Here is a 21,973-nt window from a genome sequence, read left to right as displayed (position 1 = left end):
CATGTCTTGTCAAACTTCCCACTGAATGAACACATGCGCCTATGTTTTAATATGACACATTAAAAAAAACCACTCTCTTTCTTTTACACTCTTTGCATCCGACTTAGCCAGAACAAGGGTAACTTTGAAATGCCGCATACTATGCCATGCCATGCCATGTCATGACATTATGCAGTAGAAAAAACATTTCCATGTAGCAATTTGTTACATTTTATTTTGGGAACCATTGCCGCCCGCCCTCTAGCCATGCCAGAAATAACTACTGAAGTACCATTCATTTGTTTTTGCCCAAATAATACTTAATACTTGTCAGATCTGACCAACTACGATGAGAAGAACGCCATTGTCCAACATGTAACTGTAATAGTAGAGAGTTTATTATTTTAACTCATTCACTCCCAGCCATTTTCACTGAAGCAACCCACTTCGCTCCCGGCTGTTTTACTGAATTTTAACTGATTTTGCAAGGCCCACAGAATATTGTCTTCTATTGCTATAAAAACATAGAATGGAACCTACAAAAAGAAAGATAAGAGTCTCTTATTTAATCAGGGAAAAAAAGTATATTTGTATCTGTTTCCATTTTGCAGCAATTAATATTAGAATCATTATTCAAAAATCTGTTTAAAACTGTGGGAAAATAGCTTTTTTTTTTGCAACATGGCCCTGGTTGAGCACTCTGCTGCCACCTGATGGCCATTTTTTGTCATAACTACCATTACTTTAAGTGACCTCTTCAAGTCTGAGGCTGCATCGAAGCCTTCTGTATGCTCTACCATAAACAAAAAAACAAAAACGTATAAATATGTTTTTGAGCCCATGGCAATATTTAAAATAGAACGTTTTTATACATTTTTGGGAGCAAATGAGTTAATCTAAAGTTGTTTTTCTTTTTGTTTCGGATAAAATAAACAGTTTGGTTTGGTTAAGGGGGTCGTAGGTCAACGTAGTGTTTACCTTCTGTACAAATTCCTGCTAAATGGAGACATGCACCTACATCCTGAGGTGATTTTTATTTTTTTTTAAGTCCCCAAGTCCAATTCTCTCATCCCGAGCTCGGGTGCCCCACAACCCCGCCCTCACTCCCGCCCATCTGGGTTATACATGCCGGCTGAAGCTGCGTTTTCAAAATTTAATTTGAGGCGTGATAAAACGGCACATATCTATAAATTGTGCGCACAATCGACCTAAGTGGAGGCTTTGGAGCTCTTTCTTCTGTAGAACATGTGCAGCATATCAAACACGCAATCTCCAGGATGTCTGCACAAAAACAAGGGGTGGGGGGGGGCGGTGGGGGCAGAAGGGGGGCTCTCAAAATAGAACTTAAGGGTGAGGAGCGTGCCAGTGCAATGACAAAGAAAGTGCTAATAATTCTGGAGAAGGACAATGATGAGAATGAAAACCGATGTGTTTGTCCTGTCGAGGCAGCTTTGATGTGAAAATAGAAATACACGGGTTAGTTAGTGTTTCGCCTACGCACAACTCGTGAGCCATCTTAGCCTCATGTGTTCACCATTGTGTGCTTTTTGTGTAGACACAGAGTTGAATTTCAGTCACCGGTTATCTCGGATTCAAAATTCCACACTGATATTTGGATGTAATGTACGACTATAACTTCCAAAAATGTCATGAGCGGGCAATTATGGGGAAAACTGCTTTCACATGCACTAATCCTGCACTGGCACCGTAAATCTTTCCGAGTAACTCCTCCTTGGACCGGACGGACAGTGTGGCAGCCATGCGGCAGGAATGCACAGGAAGACATGGGACTGATGAGACATAATTGAATAAACATGTGAAAAATAGCAGAGGGACTCAATCAAGGGATTCCCCGTCCGTGCGGCGCAGATCTGGGATCAAACGCTATGGCGCGGCAGAACGGCGCGACACTTGAGACGGCGCTAAACGACAAGTGAGGAAGCACGAAGATTAGCGCTCAGTTAGGCTCACGGCGATACGATTTTAAACGCTCAAACCCGATCTGGCTGGACTTGCTGGACGGGACGTGCTAGCGGCGGCATCAGCTGCGTTACTAGCGTGACGGTAGTGCAGCGTGACACAGTGGAACCCGCCAATGAATTTGACAAAGAAGAACTACGTGACGCACAATGGCGGACGTCCAGTGTTTTGTTTTGTTTTTTGGGCATGTGGCTGTTTATTAAAAGAATAACGTATGCTTTGTTTAGCCGCCAACAAGCGAATCGTAAATCCGGGATTGCATGGACAGAATGCTAATGGCTTTGTTAGCTGAAAGCTATGGCCGCGGCTAACTCGCCAATGCACAGTATGTATGGAAAAAGACAAACATGACATGATACAATGCTAGCAAAAATAAGCATAAAAAAACAAAATGAAAGTGCTTTTCGTTCAGCCATTTTTGAGAGCGCGGTTTTGTTTCATGCAAATGAGCCACTGTTCACCCCGCCTCTCTATTGTGGCATGAGGATGACTTTTGTTACCATGGTAACTAGGGATGTAACGATATCAAAATGTCACGATTTGATATTTTCACGATATGAACCCCACGATACAATAATTAGCACTACATTGCGGTGGTGTTGCCTTCTTAAAATAATAAGTTGTTTTTTCCCGATTTTTCAGGAAACACAAAAGAAATGCAAAACCATTTGCATCATGAGGAGATGATTTAGGCAAAAAAAAAAAAAAGATTTAAGAAGGTGACAGTTTTTTGCTATATCCATGCCACTATGCCAGCATGGTCGCCGCTCGCTGCCATCTTGAATTACTTTGTAAACAATGCACATCGTATGTTACTATTGGCTCAGCAGCATAAAGTCTCGTAGTCTATGTAGTTCATAATGCTGTGTTTGGCGGAAGCAGGTGAAAGTAAAGTTTTTTTAATGGAGATGTGGTGCTTTAAATATCGTAGCGTGACGACGACGACATTGTGGCCATTTTAACATCGCACATATCACATATTATGTATCACAATATTGCACTTATTGTGACGGTAAACCAGAGCTAGGTTTTGGTTACTTATTGAGCCCCATGTCAAAAAAAAAAAGAAGAAGAAGCGGTATAGTGTGCACCCCTCTCATCACGGGGAATACGCAGAGCTAATCGCCATCTGTCAAAATTCCCTTTTTGTGCATTCAATAAATGTAAGTAAGTAAATCAGTGATTGTGGCTCTTTTCCACATGTGAGGACATTACAGTATGTAGGACTAGGTGTACTGATAATAGCTATAAAAACTGTAATATGGCGGCGGCGCGAATGATGATCACAACTCGAGGTCGACTGTACACGTAATCAAATGATCCTCATGCGACCACGTGGACAACAAATGTGATCAGAAAGTTGCGTTTGTCTCAATCAGAGAATATTTCTTGTCTTTAGACCACATCCCGAGGCTACTCCTGGTGCTAGCGCACTCTGTAACTGTGATTATTTGTGATTATAGTAAATTCAATGCTCTCATCACGAGTGGGGATACAGCTGTCCTATATTTTTTAGAATCATAGAAGCGTAGAAACGTCACGTTTCAGCAGTTGTATGAAAGAAGACAAACACAATGGCTAGTATCAAATCTTCCACCATCAAAAAAAACCAACATACAAGGATATGCTCAAATCAGATCAGAATGAATATGCTAATTATGTAGCAATAGCTCTGTTACGCCAACTAGTTTCAAACGATAACCACAACACTATACTCAGATTTGATGTCTGCCGAGCGATGTGTTGCCAACAAGCGCATCTCTTTATTGCTGGCTAGCTAGCTAAGCTTGCTTGAAAGGCGTCGACGTACAGCAAGACGAGTTTCTCTAGACATAAATGATTTAATGAACGACCATTGATCGACACACTTTGTCAACCGAAAGCAACATACCATACAAAGATGGCTGTGCTGAAATGTAGCCAACATTCTTCAGCCATCCGGAGACAAATATTTACAGCATCAAAGTCCTCCAACTAACGACTGATAGTGACCTTTTTCACAAAACTCGACAGATGACAGATGACATCCTCGCATTCTACATTGTTGTACCTGTGAGTTCGACCGTATGTGGCTTTAAAAGGTGGGGCCTGATCTGGTGAGTGACGTGGGAGTCACTGAATGAGAGTGTATAGTTGGCTGTTGTGAGCTCCGTTTAGCAGCTGCCTCTTAACTGGCTAACTGTTAGCATGTTGACTGCTTGGATGTCAATTGCGACCATGCCAGTTCGTGAATGGATGTGCTCATTTGCATGTTTATTTTGTTGCTGTTTTGTTCAACAAAGCGATTGAAAGCGTGCCGGTGACTGTGCCTGACTGATTCTAAGCTATCCTTGGGTGAAAAGCCAAACGCACTTTGCCAATGGAAACGCACAAACCTGTAGGAATTGTACTGCTTGGTGGGAAATGGCCTCTTTCGTGCCATCTTCTCACGCCCACTAAATGCTTTTGCCGTCTCCAACTCTGTCAACCACATCGGCTCCCCACCTCTGTCATCATCCTCATCTTTCGTTCCCCCCTCGGTGCCCCCGCCCCGCCGCTTCTGACGCCCCTCCAAAAAACGTCTCTTGCTAATAAACCGCGGTGCCAGTGCTCTTCACTGCCGTCTCGCTCGTCCCCTGATGCAAACGACTCGGCTCGCTGCGCTGCTACAGTCCAAGCATGTTCATCTCTCTTGTTCCAAACTTCTTCCCCCTTTTTTTTTTTTATACATTTTTTTTTTGTGGCCAGGGTCCTTTGTGTGTACAGTGCGCTATGCTCACTGTGGCAGCAATGTGCCAGAAAAAGCCACACAAACACACACACATGTACACCGTCGCAAGACACACAGCTGGGCCCCAGCTGCACACAAAAGGCTGGGGTTTGGAAATCAATGAAGGAGAAAGAAGAAAAGGGGAAAGGAGTTTAAATAAATTGGCACTTGAAAAAAGAAGAGAAAGAGGGAGCGAGGCGGCCGAGGATAGGATAGGATAGAGAAAGCCCTTCTTAAAAAAAAAAAAAAAAGACAAATCAGCTCGGCAACACGGCGAGGCTCTTTCGACGGACAACATAAAGGAGCTAAATGTGTAACGCAAAAGCCTTCATCTGCTTCAAAGGCTTCGATGGGTAGACGGCGGAAAAAAGATGCGCGCGCTCTCTGAGTCAACGCGGAGCAGGCAGGCAGCGCATGAGGTGTGTTGCCTTTCACTCTCACTGAAAACTTTGAAGCAACAGGAGAGTTGAGTGGGCAGCAAGGCTAAACAATCAGTGGATCAGTGCAAAACTTCACTTTTCTGCAAAATGCAGGAATTTTGTCACTGAATAAAAGTCTCATAAGTACGGAAAAGGATTAGGGCCAGTGAAGGGGGGGGGGGGGGGGTGTAGTTTGGCAGGATTCTGACTTTAATCTCAGAATTCTGACTTTATTAGTGCTACTATTATTCTCACTTTAAAGTGAGAATTGTCACAATTCTCACTTTAAAGTCAGAATTCTGAGAATAAAGTGAGAACCCTGCCAAACTTTTCTTTTCTATCTTCACTTGCCCTAATCCTCTTCCATAAAAAAGAATAGTCGTATATTTTCGAGACATGAAGGTCATGAAAAGTAAGTTCGATTTTTTCCCCCCAAAACAAAAATCGTTATCTTATGAGAATATTTATTTTATTTTATTTTAAAATCTAAAAAAAGAAGTTTCAATCTCATAGGGTAGAACTGATAACGTACTTTTTTTTCTTTTCAATTTTTTGAAAAAAATCAAGTAAAGAAAAATTTAGAAAAAAATTCAAAGATTAATGTATTGAAAAAGTTGTAATCTTATGATAAGATTTGTTATTTTTGGAGGGAGGGGGAATCAGAATTTTATGATAAAAGTCGTATTGTAAAAAAGTTTAAATCTCGTAAGAATTTTTAATCAATCTTATAAATATCTGAACGTTTTTGACAAAAAAAAATATTTTGACAAAAAAAATCTTAATCAAGAATAATTGTGTATGAACTTAGCAAAAAAAATGTCAGTCTCTGTGTTGTTTTCATTGTAAGCAAACCGCAATGAAAACTCATCTTTCAGATGATCAGATGATGTGATAACTGTTTTGCTGCAGGGCTCCCCCGGCAGTTTCATATTTGCTGAAAAATGCCAGTGTTGTCATTGAATAGAAGGAAAGCACCATCATTTATGTGGCAAAGATGTACTGACATTATAAACAACACAATCTGATGATCATCCCAAGCGACTGAACTACTGCCGTTAGCACTAAGGGCTTAATGCAAGTGTTCACCGACACTGAAGTACTGCAGGTCACCTGAGGTTGCCATAGTAACTGCGGAGACGCTGCTATCCCTTCTTGTGAGCTGTCGTATGATTAAAACAATCCTAAACCTGCAATTTTTATTGAATTAACAAATGTTTAAATTATTTTTATTTTATGTATTTATTTTTATTTTTATTCTTATTTATAATATATGTATTATTATATATATATATATATATATACAATTTTTTTATTGAATTAATTAACTTGTAAATCATTTATTTTTAATCTGTTAACATTTTCAACTTTAAGACATGAGGTCCGCGGGTTTATGACAGAGTTGCATTCCTACAGTGGCTACATAAACCTGAATTGGTACATAAGTGGGAACAAACTGTGTTGATAGTCTACACTAACGCAACAATCAAGGCATAATTACTGTAAATATTTGCATGACAAAACACATGTAGATCATAAATATAAAACGATCAACGTTACATTGCCATGCTCAGTTTGCCCTGTGCTGACTAATTTCAATTGATTGTTTTATATTCATGGCAGAGAAGTATTTTTCATACAAATATTTACCTTAATTACGATTTTAGTAATGTGCTAGCATTGGTTAGTTATAAAGTATGCTGCATTGCTATTGTCGACTGTAAAAATGCCTCTGATTGCTTTTCCATCTTCTCTTAGCTTCACAATTGACTCGGTTTTCATGTTGGTTATATGTTGTCACTGTCGGACAAAAACGTATGCCCAAATTTGGACGATTTCATATTTGTTTTCCACAAATCAATAACATTGGTCAATAGTAGGTTGGTGATAAGACTTTGACATCCTTTCTGACTTATGTAAATTCATGTTATGTCGCAGAACAGGAAACCTGTCGTAAATCAAAGACATCAGATACAGCGAGTCCTCAATCTATGACTAACCCGACAAGGCAAGGTTATAAACATAATATGATAATAATAGAAGTAGTGATAGGCCGCTATGTTTTTTCAAGGCTGATGCCGATAACCGATATTTCAAGCCGATATTCATTTGCAGTAAAAGAGAAAATATTAGCGTCAGAATTAAAAATATATATATTTTAATTTTAAACATAAAAAAAAATTTTGTTTAATAAAAATTATAACAAAAATTGCAGGGAGCTTCCAAGGATCCTCAGCATGCGTTAAGTTAAATTAAAAACTAAGTAAATAGTTGAAAAAAAAAGTTTTTCAAAATGTCAACGTCATTTCTTAATTTTATTTTTTATTTTATTATTTTTAAAAATAAGAAGTGTAGGGAGTTCTCAGTGAGCATAATTTTTATACAGTGGAAATGTTACCAAATCCATAAAAGACAAATCTCCTTTATCTCACTGAGCGACAAAAACATTTGGGGTTTTCGTCAGGGTTCGTCAAAAGTTTCAAAAGATCTTTGCAGACAGTGAAAAATTGTCTGAATATTTTTTTAAAGTCTTTGCGACAAGTAAAAACTGTGAACATCTCACAAATCCTGAAGAAAACCCGAAATTTTCTACATTCGCAAGCATTCGCCGCTTAGTGAGATCCCAGCTTTATCGGACTTCAGATTCGTAAAAAGGCAGATGCCGATATTTGTCAAAATGCGAAATATCGGTTTACCCGAAATAGAATATGTGGTACAAGAAGCCATGACCAGTTATCACCTTCATTCCCATTTTACTGCGTTAGCATAGATTAGTGATAAACTACGACATGTTCCGACTTGCACTCAAATTTGACTAACGTTGCCAACCGAGATTTTCTTTTGGATATTAACATTTATTAAGATGTTCGAGGGGGAAGACATATTCCCCAAAGCCATGTCATTGTCATGTTTGATGGTTATATTGACATCTGGCGGCGTTATCTCCGTAACGAATGGATATTATCGTGACTCATGTACAAAATTTTTGATGGTTTGGATACAAAATCGTTGAAAAGTCATCATTGCAGACCGCACCGCCTGCGCCAAAACACAAAAAGAGTGCTAATTTCCCCAGGTTGCTTGATATTGCTCAGCACTGACAGTTTTACTGGAGGTTTGGACACAGACGCACAATCGATAGGCGCCTCGGAAAAAGCAAAAACCTCGCCTCAGATCAGTTTTTCTCTCCTCTTCTGGTTTGGAAAGGCTCCCCGCGCATCGCCGTCCCGAGAGTCGCGAGCTGCCAGATTCGTTTGGTTTTATCAAGGATCCTTAACGCTCGCACCGCAGCCAAGCGCATTCCAAACGCTACACGCATTTGCACGCTGGCGTCACGGCAACGTCGCCGACAATTGACAGCGCAGGCGATTACTGACCGTGGGGAATGCATTTAAAACAGGACCCGATGATACTTTGATGACGTCCTATTAAGTGTAACAGCCCAGAGTTGTTTCATGTCAGTTGCGTGCTAAGTGTGTCCAATTATTTTATTTTTTTTGGTCTGATGAGAGCTTTGACGTGTCTGTGATGTTGTTGATCTGCGAAATTGAGTGCGGTCGGTCGACAAACTGTTATGTGAGGGTCAAAGGTGGCTGTCTAAGTGTGTCTGTTCCTGTGTGTGCGTGTGTGTGGTGTGTGTGTGTGTGTCATTGCTCACACTCAGGCGACACTTGCAATGAAATGAGGGGATGCTTAAATAAACTACAGCATAGAAGTAAACAGCCGGCGGTTACGTGTGGCATCGGGGACAAACAAATACACGCTTAATTCCTTTTATTCCCATTTTGTCCGAATTCAAGTATGTCTCCTCAGATTTGTGGAGCCATTAAAATATTTTTTTATTCAAATTCTTAATGGTTTTAGTTGCTTTCAGGGCATTAAGTGAAGCCGTTGGCTAAACAGAACAGGAGCTACTAAGACTTGGGGGGCCATTTTTGGTTGTTGTATAAGCTCCTCTAGGGCCATACACTACATTCATTTATGGCCCCTGATCAAAGACACTGGAACTAAACCTCCATCAGCTGGTTGACGGTGTAAATATAGAAGCGCATTAACAACAAGCCACATTATAATAATTATATATCCTTACTTCGCACTTATTTTCTAATGTAATTGGAAACGCTATTCATATTTTTTTTTCACTGCGCGTAACCTCTTTAATGGATTTAACCATCAAAAGTATGACGTGCAAACAGCCTCCACATGACTCCTATAAATATGAATCTAGTGTGTGTGTGTGTGTGTGTGTGTGTGTGTGTGTGTGCGTGCGCTTGTGCGTGTTCTTTTTCAAGTCCACTTTTTAGTCATGCTTTTAATTATGCCAAAATAATGTCTAAGATGCTGAGTTTTTACTTGTTTATTTTAATCTTTAAGGAAAGATGACATATGAGTGTCGAGTGTTCAAGCCCATGCTTAGCCGTCTACCCTGTGTGTACAAACTCGTGGAAACAACAATAAATAATAATAAACGATTTCAGATGCGTACAATTTTTACCAAATTGTCCTCTTGTTCTCGTCTCTAAACATATTTAACAGAGGGCGTTTAGTAAAACATATGACCCCAAAGCAAACTGACACCTGACGTCATTTATTAGCCAAACATTTATATTAGCTATTAGCTCGACACGCTGGCTTGTACCAGTGCCGAGCATCATTTAACAAGGTGCGCGCGCAGCCAGCGTAAAACTTTTAAAACAATAAAGGTCCGGGAATCCATAACAGAAAGTTTTAAAGCCGTTCCGTTGCTTAATTGCGTAAATCCACGCGTGAGGGGCTCTCCTCCATCCACATCCATCTCCACCCATCAACTTTTTCCCAGCCCAGCCGCTTTACCTCGACTTCTCCTGGGGTTGGCTTGTTTCCTCCGCTTGCCCCGACTTTCCTCCGTCATGTTCGCGGCCCGAGTTCAGGGGGAGGGGGGGGGGACTCGGGAGGGGAGTCCCGTGGAAAGCGGCGGCGCGAGTGCGGTGCTCTCCGTCCGGCGTGGCAGCCTCGGGATACAGGAGAAAAGTGTCGATGGAGAGAGAGAGAGAGAGAGAGAGAGAGAGAGAGAGAGAGAGAGAGAGAGAGAGAGAGAGAGAGAGAGAGAGAGAGAGAGAGAGAGAGAGAGAGAAAGAGAGAGAGAGACATCGCATTCACGCCCAGCGGGACACCCTCAGCTCGTGATGGGACTCCACGCGGGTGGGGTGGCGATAATGGGGACTTGGTTGTTGTTACGTCATCATCGCAGCACAGGTTGGCAGGACGGGCGGGAAACGCGAAGTTACTTATCAATAACCATAAGTTTATTTGTAGCTTTTGTGATAAACGGTATATAGGCTATACTTATGCGATATTCAATACGAGGGAAGAAAAAGTGATGTATTTGGAAATTCCACTATTCATTTGAATTTGTCTTTTTGTTAAGCCACGCCCCCCGGAAATGCAGATCGGCAAATCACAGCACGAGACACCTCAATTTGCGAATGTCATTCATTCCGTGACCAGTCTTGTATCTCAAATGATCTTGCCCCACTAAAATGAATTTAATTTGTTATCAAAAACAAAGTAACAACACAATTAAATAGAATAAAGAATTAAACATTTTGTGCATCATGATTAAGTCATTGTGTGGCTCCCTCTGATGTGCACTCTTTGGCCACCAGGGGGGCAGTATATTATATATGTAACCAAGGTTACAGCTCAGTTGACTGCAGTAATATTCATAATTTTTCCAGATCATAAATCACGTGTATATATTTTGTTAAAGGGACTGCCTACATGTGTTGCTGCGCGGTTCGAGTTCAAATATCCATTTCTTAGAACAAAAATGCAATACTATTTGTTAGCCCATCTGACTCATTCCAAATGTGTTAGCATTAAGATAACGGACTTTACTAAGATGTTATGTGGTTGTTTCAGATACTGTACGCATGTAATTTATTTGCTTTATGTTTAGTTTCACAGTGAGATTAATGTGGGTGGTAATAAAATACTTGAAAACAACACGTCATTATTCTTTAAAATACAGTTTTTAATAAATAAAAACAAAACCCGCCCTTGTCTTTTTCCTTTTGTGGCCCTAATACACTATTAATATTTAATAAATTCGCTCTCGAGATGAATAGTTTGCCCGTCCAGTTGGCACTTAAATTCCATGTGTGCGCGCCACCACGTCTTTCCGCATATTTGTTCAAATTAGAATTTATTGCAACGCTTCTCGACGCTGACGCTCACGTTTTCTTCATTATCTTCACTTCATCTTCAAGTGACACGCGCACGCGAGCGTGCACTCACACGCACAAATAGGTAAACGCAAAACATAAAACATAAGCAGGACATAAAACGCGGTTTACAAACAGTCGTTATTTAATAGTTGAAAGAAGTGCAACATTTTGCACCAAGTAAAAAGGGATTATCACCCACTTAATGGCAGCAGGTAGCCCCCCCCCCCCCTCTCTCGCCTCCCGTTGGTGTGTTTTATGACTTTTCGCGTCGCACCTGCGCGAGTACCCCGGGGAGGACCCCGTCGCGCGCCTTATTGACGCGGGGATGGCTCTCGGAAGTAGTGCATTGAGCGTCCATTGTGTTGCAACCTGGACCGTAATCTGTTTTGCAACTGAAAAAAAACACATCTTAAATAAATTAATGAAAAAAAGGAAAGACGAAAACCCTTGCTTAAGTATAAGTGCATTGTGACCATTGTGTTTGAGGGGGGGGGGGGGGGAATCCATAGTATCCTGGCTTTAAATTTATTACATATAAATACAATACTATGTATATATATATATATATATATATATATATATATATATATATATATTCTTTCTTCTTTATTTCTTTTTTTCACCTGAATGAAGACTAAACAACAAACCAGTATGCCATCTGCTAATTGAAGCCGTTTGTTTCCTAACAGCTTGTGGAAGAGAAAGCATCCTGGTGGCAGGGATGGTGGTAGGGGGGCAAAAAGAGGGCTTTGCTTGAAGAAAGAAGGACAGAAGGGTCACCGTGCGCCTTTTGTTGACGGGACGGACGCACGGGAGGGAGGAGGAGAGACTGGGGGGCGGGGGGAGGCAATAAACTTCGCTACAGATGAGGGTCACAAAGGTGCAGAGGTGCTTCAGAGGTCCTGGGAGTCTGTCATACGTGCTTCCAACCCTCCCCTCCCGCCCCCGCACCCGCACCCCCCGGGTGTGATTTTCACCTAAATAGCACTAATGACACTTATTGATTGACTTGCTGAATTTGCAATGCTGTTGAAGCCATCTGTTTGATTCATCCAAACCCAGGGTGTGTTTACGGGTATACAGTACACAGGTAGCCCTGAATAGCTTCTTGGGATCCCTAAAATGACATGGTGGCAGTTCCACATTTTGCCACAGTCTTGGACCCATAAACCAATTTGAACGGGATTTGAATAAAAAACAAACAAAAAAAAACCCGCTAAAATAACAAAGAGAGACATAGCTTTGCCTTAAAGTCCCTTTAGCTTAATGCTAACAAACAATGCAAAATGCCATTCAGAGGCTCATGAAAAGCATTATAAGGCTAAGCAATGGATAATTATTAATGGTGGACACAGGCATATTTAACTTTTGAGTAAAGCATACTGAGTCGGTTGTGAAATTCTTCTTCTTGTCTCTCTGTGTTATTATGTTGCCCCCATGTGGGCAAAGCGTGCATACAACAGGGAGCAGCGCAATGTCAACTGAACTGAAGTATATTTGTGAGGTGTGGGTTTTTTTTTTAGGAAAGGAGATAGCACTACATTTTACTTTGCATAAAGATAGAGCAGATAGTGATTAAATGGAATCTAACAAATTTAACAGTGTGTCCATTTTAATGCTGCAATTGTGCTTCTCCTTCTCGTGTGCCTGCCTTGGCCAACGGGGGTCAGTATAATACAGTCATGCAGACACAAAAAAAAGAAGAATAGTACTTTCTGCTTTTCCTACTTTATTTTTCCTACTGAGTATTGTTATTATCTGTCAACATGTCACTCTACTGTCTGTGTTCAAAGATCAGCAGCTAACCGTTAGCATGTCAATAGCGTTTTCCAATATGTTGGCATTAAGCCAGCACGCCCATTCTTTGTTTGGTCGTTTTAAATACACAACAGTAATTCTTGCAGTTTTATGTTTAGTTTGAAAGCAAACCTCATTATGGAGAGGCATTAAACAGCTTGAAGCCTTTTTTTTTGAAGAACTGCTCACTTTATCATCAAACATGAATAATGCATTGAGCAACAAATCAATGAATTCACTTTACGATCCTGAAACGGTGAAAAATGATCTGCAATGTTTTTCAAACACCAAAGGGAGGCCATATATTCCACTCGAGCACACACGTTATCGGTTAAATCCCAACTCTGGTTTCAATGTTGTGCTGTTTTAAGACAACAATGCAGAAATGTTGAAGTTCTTTCTCTCTCTCTCTAACTGACAAATGCAAGCATGCACGAGGAGGAGCATGGAAGGGAAGCAGTCCCACTGGGGTTTTGTCCCGTCCTGTGGTCTATGGGTTCAAAGCTTTCCAGCCCGGGGAGGAGAGCCTTTAAACAGCATATTAAGCAGGAGTTAATTATATGCCAAAGCTAAGTGACAAAGGGAAAGAAAAGCCTCTCTCTGAATGGCGGGACAAGAAAAGAGAAAAGTCATTATGCTGCCCACTTCTTTGCATCTGAAAAACCTCCCTTCTTATTTCGGGCCATTTCCATTTGTAACTCCGAAGAGATCGAGCGTCGACAACTTTCCATTAACGCCGCCTTGGCTTTTTATGCGGCGGCAAGTAACACGAAACTGACACAAATGCACCCATTATCTCATTTGGGCCCAGGGTAAACTGTTGTCTTTTCCCATCACTGTTTGGGCGCACTAGGGAAAACTTCAAGTAGTCATATATCAAACGGGCTATGTATATAATTTGTCTTAATGTGGCCAATCAGCCTCTCCCCCCCGAGTTTACTGATTTGCAATTGTTGCACATCTCTAACATAAGCCCCCCTTCCCCCTCAACCCCCTCCTCGTTCCCCCCCACTTGCCTCGGAGCAAATGAGTCAACCTTGGCGAGGCCTGCCAGGCCTTGGTGGCTGCACGGAGGCAAGCGTGCCATGCCACAACGCCACAATGCCAATAATAATGCATGCTGTTGCACTTAAAGAAAAAAAAAGAAAAAGGATTCTAAGGTTAGTACGTTGTTTAAGAATAGCACATCAAAACCTAGCAGATTGTTTTGCTTTTGAAAAATATTTATAAATAGATATTAATATTTATTTCTGAACCCATCAAATTTCTCCATTGAAATAAATGGAAATGCCTTTAATCTAGTACAGATCACCCCACCCCCCGCCCCCCCAAAAAACAAACATTTATTTAGTTTTTAATCAGGAAAAATAGAACTGCACTGTAACATATCAACCAGTCATAAAAAATAATAATAAAATAATATAAATAAATACTTTTTGTGTACAGTTCAAAGGGTGTAATTCCATTATTTTGGGTGTAGTTCCATTATCTACCACTAGATGGTGGCACACTTATGTTTGTCACTATGTAAATTTCGCAGAGTGATAAAAAGTATTCCAAGCATAGCCTTGTTTTGCTGCTGACAGTCCTCTTTAATCCTGCTTTATACGCCTACAGAAAGACATGGCTGTTAAGTTCATTGAAATGAATTGAAATGCCATTAATCTAGTAGAGCTAAAAATAATAATAATAAAATAAAAATGTTTTTAATCAGGAAGAATAGAACTGCGCTGTAACATATCAACCAAATTCATAATAAAACTTAATAAAATAATATAAATAAACTGTTTTTAGTACAGTTCAAAGTTCTGCTTGTAATTTATTTTGGGTGTAATTCCTTTTTCTACCACTAGATGGTGGCACACCATTTTGTTGGTCACTGTGAGAATTTTAAAGAAGAGTGATAAAAAGTATAAGCATAGCCTAGTTTTGCTGATGAAAGTCCTCTTTAATCCTGCTTCACACGCTTATAGAAAGTGAAGGCTGTTAAATTTATTTACAATGTACATCAATCACTGTTTGTACAATATTTTTGTTTTCCCTTGGTCTTGTTCTCAATATATTATATTTCAAATGTGTTTGTAGTCTTTTTAAAGTGTGCTTAAAGGTAAAAAAAACAAAAACATGCATAAATGTTATAAAAAATACGCATTATTTATTTACATTTGTTTTCTATTTTACCATTAGTTATTAACCGAAAAACTCACCTACTGACACTATAATGCTCCCATCTGCCAAAAGTTGTCGTCAAAGCCCTGTCTAAACAAGAAAAATCTGAATTGGTGTCAAGGAAGTATGTCAATGTAGTACATCTCAAAGGTGTAGGTGGCATAGTTGTATTGCATTTTTGTACAGCATTGATGTTTCTATAATTGTGATTTGATAGAGACCCGTATACCAAATAGATGGCCAACCACTGCATATTACAAATTATTCAGATGTTAAAAATCATTCATAATAACAAAAGCCATTCAAAATGAATCCGGTTCTTCCTCAGCGTGCAATATCGATTGACCTCTCTGAACCGGGATTGAACCCTTTGTAGGGGACTCGTGTTGTTGTTGTTGTTTTAATGCGTAAGGCCTGTGTGTAATTTGTCATCACGTCAAAGTAAAGTGAAAACACTGAGTGCTCAAATAGCTCCCGCACTAATCATAGGATATGATGATGTGGTCTCAAATACTGAAAACATGACTTCACTTGGACGGGCCTTGCGAGGCCCTGGGAGCCTCTGCGAACATTACTCCCGTTTCCACTCAGGACTGCCCAGCTGCGCTTTTTATAGCTGAGATGTCGATATAATATTGTACAAGCTCCATTTGTAAAAACTTTCCCCCCCCACCCCTTCTCCCTCTTGAAGCACTCAGCCAGTTGTGACCACACAAAGTCCGTCTCGGCCCTTACGTCAGCACGTGACTTCCAGTTTAGCTTTGAATAAACTGCGAGCACAACTGTACAGGATGTAAATTAATAACTTGACGGTGAGTGTGCAAAAATGGCTTAGAAATACAGAAATAGTGTAGGTTCATGTTATACTTCCCTCTAGTGGCTGGTGAATGTAATTGGCATGGTATTCAATAGCCTCGGTTATTAAGGAAAATAAGCTAACACTGTTGGATAATGCTACTATAAGTGTTGCATATATCTGCATGATAGTATTCCAGACAGTGTAGTCTCTTGAAAGTGGCTCTGTATCCTCACCCAGTCTCGCTGATCCTGTCATGGACGGAGAAACCCAACGTGGTGCTGGTTATCTATGCAAATTAGATCACTTATGATTCAATTTCACACTTGATGGGTGGGCAGGCACTCAACATTTGCGTACAAGACGTTAAAGGGGAAGTTAACCGTAAACATTTCTTGACAATAATATGTTATATGTGACCTCACTAGTCCAAACATGACATTCTGATTAATATTACATTTGTAGAATATTAATTATGAAAAAAAAAAATCCATCCGTTTTAATCCATCTCAGGGGGCGGCCATTTTGCCACTAGCTGTCGAATGAAGATGACATCAATGTTACCCAGGTCTTAGGTAACGACCAATCACAGATCACCTGTTTTCTGAAGCTGAGCTGTGATTGGTTGTTACCTAAGACCTGAGCAGCTGTGATGTCATTTTTACGCGACAGCAAGTGGCAAAATGGCCGCCCCCTGGATTTTGCTGCATAACTCCATATTCCACTAACGCAACATTAACCAGAATACTGTTTAGACTAGTGGGGCTGCACAGAACATATTATTGTCAAGAATGTTTTTTGTTTTGTTGATTTCCCCATTAAAATGTCAAGCATGGTTCCCTTTAAAATACCCATATAGAGTTGCTACACGCATGCTGCATTCATTGCAAACTGAACATCTTTATTCATACCGTTAAAATATAGCACATTTGTATAAAAAAAAAACACAAAGAAGAAGTGTAGAAAAATTGTACAGAAAATATAACACTTAGCTTTTCATCTATTATAGAGTTATCGCTACGTACTCTCATAGGTTTTATGTTTTTGCTAAAGGTGATATTCTTTTGCCAGCAAAAAAGTCCCAAAGAAAGGATGAAAACAAAACACACATGCACACATCAACATTCATAAAAAACAAAAAAAAAAAAACATACAAAACATCTTGTACATTCTAATGAACAGCATTATTGTTAGTGTATTAAGCGGTGCGTTCTCTCCGGCAGTAAGGGTGTCTTTGGTTGCTCGCTCATATTCTGCAATCCGTTCATAAGTGGCCTTCAAAGTCCAGCTGCCGTGTTGCATGACTTAAAAGAGTGATAGCGTTTTATGTTATTGCAGTGACGCTAATGCAAACAGTCTGCGGTCAGTGCAAAGCCACAGAGTGTGAGTGATGCATTTCCCCCGTTGGCAAAGGCGTACCTCGATGCACCGTGTTTTCGTTACGATTCGAGTGTTCATCCAGACAGTCTCGGCTGACATTTGGCGAGAAAAGCGTGGTCCGCCCTGGACTGGTCGTCGGCCAATCGTGAGGCACGAAAAGACAGACAAACCATTCCCACCTAAGGACAATTTAGAGACTTCAATGGACCTAATAGTATACATGATTTTGGAATGTGGGAGGAAGGTGGAGAAAATCCAAGCAAGCACGAGCAAACGGATTTAAAAGTGCGAAGCAGACGCGCTAATCACTAGCCCAATGTGCCGCGCAAGTTATTTCATGTACCATTTCTGCTTCCTCACTAAACGGCTTGCACGTTGCCTTCAACCTTGACCTCCTTGGATTATTACATAACTCCCATCCAATGAAAACATTTTTTGACATGACCGTCATTTTGAAATGTCGTCACGTGCCTGTTTCCGAATGCTAACTAACTGCAGAGTGAATAGTTGCACACACGCAAAACAGTTGCGGCAATACAGCTGCTCTCGGACCACTAAACCGTAAACGTGAGGAGTGCAAACGCTTTTCAGAAAGGCAAGTCATTTTAAAATGGCAACCTGAGGCTATGTGTGTACTGTACAATACACTGTGTGGAAATACTGCTGGGCCATTGATACTGACTACGATTAATAGTTAGTAGCGCATGTTTTATCCCCTCGAACCACTAAAAGAACTTCATCATACTGTATTAACACCCGCGTGAACATTGACAAACAAAAAAGCATCATCACGAGACAAAAGATTTGTCCGCCGTCTTATTGCCGTATACACAACATATTACAGCGTAAATGTACGTATAAATTATATACATCGTATCCTTCTAGTCACCATTGTTGCCACTGGAATGCCCCGTTTTTTTGGGAAATAATAAAAGCAGCTGTTTCCAACACTGAAAAGGAGAAATTAATGGATTTATATGCGACATCTGAGTTTGAATTAGAATTTAGATGTTGATTTTTTAAAACTTTTTTTAAATATAAAAAATCAAAACAAAACAAAAATAATTTCTTAGGCTGAATTCAGCAAATTCTAAATCAAATTCCACCTCAAAAATTAAAATTACTCAATTTCAGTAAATTCAAATTTCAACTCAGAGAAACTCAAATTCAAACTCACATGGCACAAATATGCTATAAGGCAGCAGAGGTGGCTAATCCAGGTCTAGAAAGTAAAAACCCTGCCACAGTTTGGCTTTAGCCACTTGTGCTAGCTAGCTAGCTCCCTAGCAGGTAAACGAGCAGCCAGGGAGCTAGCTAGGGAGCTTGCTAGCCACCACCTGGGACTAAAGCCAAACTGTGGCAGGGTTTTTATTTTCTGGACCTGGATTTACCACCTCTGTAAGGCAGCAATGGAACGAGTAGGCACCTTTGGTTTTAAAGTTCTCACATAGTGGATCGTCATTCAAATCCATATTATTGTCCGTGTAGTGAAGGTATCCAGTTGGTAAACAATCTTTGCCAGCCTCCTTTTCCATACAAAATGCGGTCATATGATTTAAGGACTTGTCCCTGACTTATAATCCAAGAAAACGAAATTTGAGGGAAAAAAAGGGAATTTCCATAAACTGGACTAGTATGTGCTGGTGAGCCGTGGCTAACATAAAAACAAAGTTCTTTGATTGTTGGCCTGGTGTCATCGTTTACGATAAAGTGTTTAGAAACTTATTCTCCCCTGCCAGCGAGGTGAGCATGGAAGTCATGTCACCCACCGCCATGTTGGACAGGGTGACGGAGGTCTGTGGCGTGGTGAGACGTGATGATGTCTGCGAGGAAGACTCCGGCTGCCCCTGAACGGGATGGTTGAGCGGACTGAAGGACGAGGGTTCGGTATCGTCAATGATGGAGGTGAAGTCTATGCGAGCGTTGTCCAGGTCCAGGTTTTCTAAGGTGTTAGGGATGGGGCCAGACTCGGAATAGGGAGCCATGGGGGTGGATTTTGTACCAGCTGTTGGATCTATGTTAGCTCCCATGCTATGTTGCTGGGGGAGACAATGTCCATTCTGGGTGTCCATGTGTTTGTCCATGTCCATATGGATATGGCCCGAAAAGTAAATGTCATTATTGGAAGGGGAGAACATTTCATTCTGTGGGTGCTGGACTGGAGGCAACTGGACGGCTCTTCGAGGGCTGGAATTGGAGTGCGCCGGGCTGAGCTGTTGCGGACTTTCCATGTAGCCTCCTCCGACTTGTGACAAGCTGTTCTGGCGACTCAGAGCTTTCCGTCCATGAGGAGGTGGCCTTGGAACCACCATATCCTGACCGTAGCAAGAGCCTTGGAGCCCCATCATCTGTTGCTCTTTAGGTGCGGCCGAGGCGGAACCACGGCTGTGCGTTGGAGGGCTCATGACAAGGTTCTGGTTAGGGTAAGAAGGGTATGCCTGGTTCGAGTACATGTTCTGGTTTTGGTGCTGAGGACTGTGTTGTATCATTGATCCCTGCTGGCCGGTCAGATCCATGTTATCAGAAAGTGGAGGTGGTTTTATTGGACTCTGCTGCTGTTCTTGTTGCTGCTCCCACATGAGCGCTTGCTGAGACTGCACATAGTTTCTCACCATCATCTCCTTTACCTGCATCATGGGGGTTTCAGGCCTCTGGCCTTCTGAAAGAGCGGTTCCAGCGCATCCCAAACTCAAGCCCCCACCGCTGGGGAAGGAGTTCTGGTTCTGGCCTTGAAAGTCACAGCTCATGCCGTTTGAGGTCCTCATCATAGCTCGACCGCCAGTCTGCGGGGCATAACCTTGAACCTGCTGGAGGAGTAGACGCTGCTGCTGAAGTTTAGCACTTTGACAGGCATCGGCACTCCCCATGCCAGGATGGAATTGCTGCTCAGGCTTGATGGTGAGTTTATGTGCTCCCTCTGGATTGGTGTAAAGGCCTGCCTGATTGTTGAAGTGGACTTGTGTCTGTTGAAGCTGCATATTTGCTTCTGAATACGAGTTTTGAACCTGGTTGTGGCCGTTGCGCCACTGGCCAATTCTGGCCTCGCCTCCCTGCCCCAAGTTTGGGTAATGGTGGCCTGACGGGCTGAGCTGACAGTTGCTCATACTGTACTCGGCCTGTTGAAGAAGTGTATTAGATATTCCCTCAGTGTGAACGGGTCTTGCTTGACCCATAGGATTTCCACTAACCCTTGAAGTGACTTCCCCTCCTTGGTTCTGGTAATGCGCCTTCATGTAACTTTTGTCTGGGCAGCCCATCGGGTCATGGCTTGGAGATAATTGATTTGAAAGCGGTACGCCACCTCCGCCGAGTGTCTGCTGCTGGTATCCCATAAAACCCTCCTCACCAGGTGGAACAATCATGGAACGGTCTCTGACATCCAAAGGGGGTAGCTGGGGCTCCATCCCCATGGACTCCATCATGATATTCTCCGATATGCTCGGGGGTCGAGGGGAATACATGTGGCGAGCAATGCTGGTGCTGCGGTGGTCCTGGTGTTGCAAGGCATTTCTCCGGCTCATCATGGATACATTGTTGAGGCTGTTGAACCGTTTCGGGAGGGCTAGCGGGTCTGCAGCTCCCGCCGATCTTACCGGATCACTAGCCCTCCTGTTGGTGTTGCCTGGAGCCTGGTGAGGGTAGATCACACCCGTGCCGTACTCTGTGTTGGCACTGTGCCGACGTGGACCACTTTGCTGAAAGAAAGGAGGCAGAGGTTGCCCTGGGTAGCTGCCCAAAACAGCTCCTCTTCTGCCGGGAGTGGCTGGCTGATCCATACCAGGTAAGGGAGTTGGCGGTGGGCCACCAGTGGCTGCGGCGTACTTAGCTTTGAGACTGTACTGCTGGGCTGGTGTCAGATTAGAAAGACCTGGCAGTGCGCCACCTCCTGGACAGGGAGCTCCTCTGCGACTGGTCTCGGGGGAGAGAGGATCCCCAATGCTCTGATCTTGGCCAAGGAGGTGGCATCCACCTCCAGCTGCTGCACCCATCTGAGAGACATCGCTGGAACGGCGGCTGGACAAGTAAGGCGACACCATGGAGGAGCGGCGGCTGACGGTGTAGGCGGAGCTCAGGCTGCTCGTGCCGCTTCCTCTACGATCGTTGGCACTGGTGCCGATGGAAGTCCCACCTCCGAGCTCATGGTTGGATAGCTCCATGACACGTCGATTTGAAAGGAGTGGAGAAGGGGCGCACATTCCCATAGAATCTCCTGAACCTGGAAATGGTAAAATCACACAGAACATATTGATATTAGAACTAATTTGGACTCTATCCCTCAGGCAAAACCAGATGCAGGGTCCATATAGACAAACAACCATTCACAGGGTTTAACTTGTGCAGCAGATGTGCTAATTGGTCCACCATGTTGCCTGGGCCAGAAGCCGATCAATAACATGGTACATATAGAAAGGTCATTCCAGCTGATTTAACCAAGACTATTTAGATTCAAATGAAACTTGGTGTACTTGTAGATAGTGACAGCAGAACACTAAATCTCAAA

At 42.0% G+C, this 21,973-nt stretch overlaps 2 protein-coding genes across 2 annotated transcripts in view; both read right to left on the bottom strand.

Moving 5' to 3' along the window:
• LOC147167482 (zinc finger E-box-binding homeobox 2) overlaps positions 1 to 10,069 on the bottom strand; it is a 37,687-nt gene extending 27,618 nt beyond the window's left edge. Inside the window, exon 1 of the mRNA XM_086087295.1 lies at positions 9,958 to 10,069. Coding sequence (XP_085943421.1) covers positions 9,958 to 10,015 — 58 coding nt within the window. The 5' untranslated portion in view covers positions 10,016 to 10,069. The remainder of the gene's footprint in view (positions 1 to 9,957) is intronic.
• Positions 10,070 to 16,984: 6,915 nt separating this feature from the next.
• The window catches only part of gli1 (GLI family zinc finger 1), a 50,987-nt gene continuing 45,998 nt past the window's right edge, over positions 16,985 to 21,973 (bottom strand). The window contains exon 13 of the mRNA XM_086087855.1: positions 16,985 to 21,688. Coding sequence (XP_085943981.1) covers positions 19,173 to 21,688 — 2,516 coding nt within the window. The 3' untranslated portion in view covers positions 16,985 to 19,172. The remainder of the gene's footprint in view (positions 21,689 to 21,973) is intronic.

Source organism: Leptonotus elevatus, chromosome 10, assembly GCF_054856555.1.
Source record: "Leptonotus elevatus isolate MCC_2025b chromosome 10, RoL_Lele_1.0, whole genome shotgun sequence".
NCBI classification, from domain to species: Eukaryota; Metazoa; Chordata; class Actinopteri; order Syngnathiformes; family Syngnathidae; genus Leptonotus; species Leptonotus elevatus.
The sequence above is the reverse complement of the archived record's forward strand: the minus strand, read 5'-3'. Positions and strand labels throughout refer to the sequence as shown.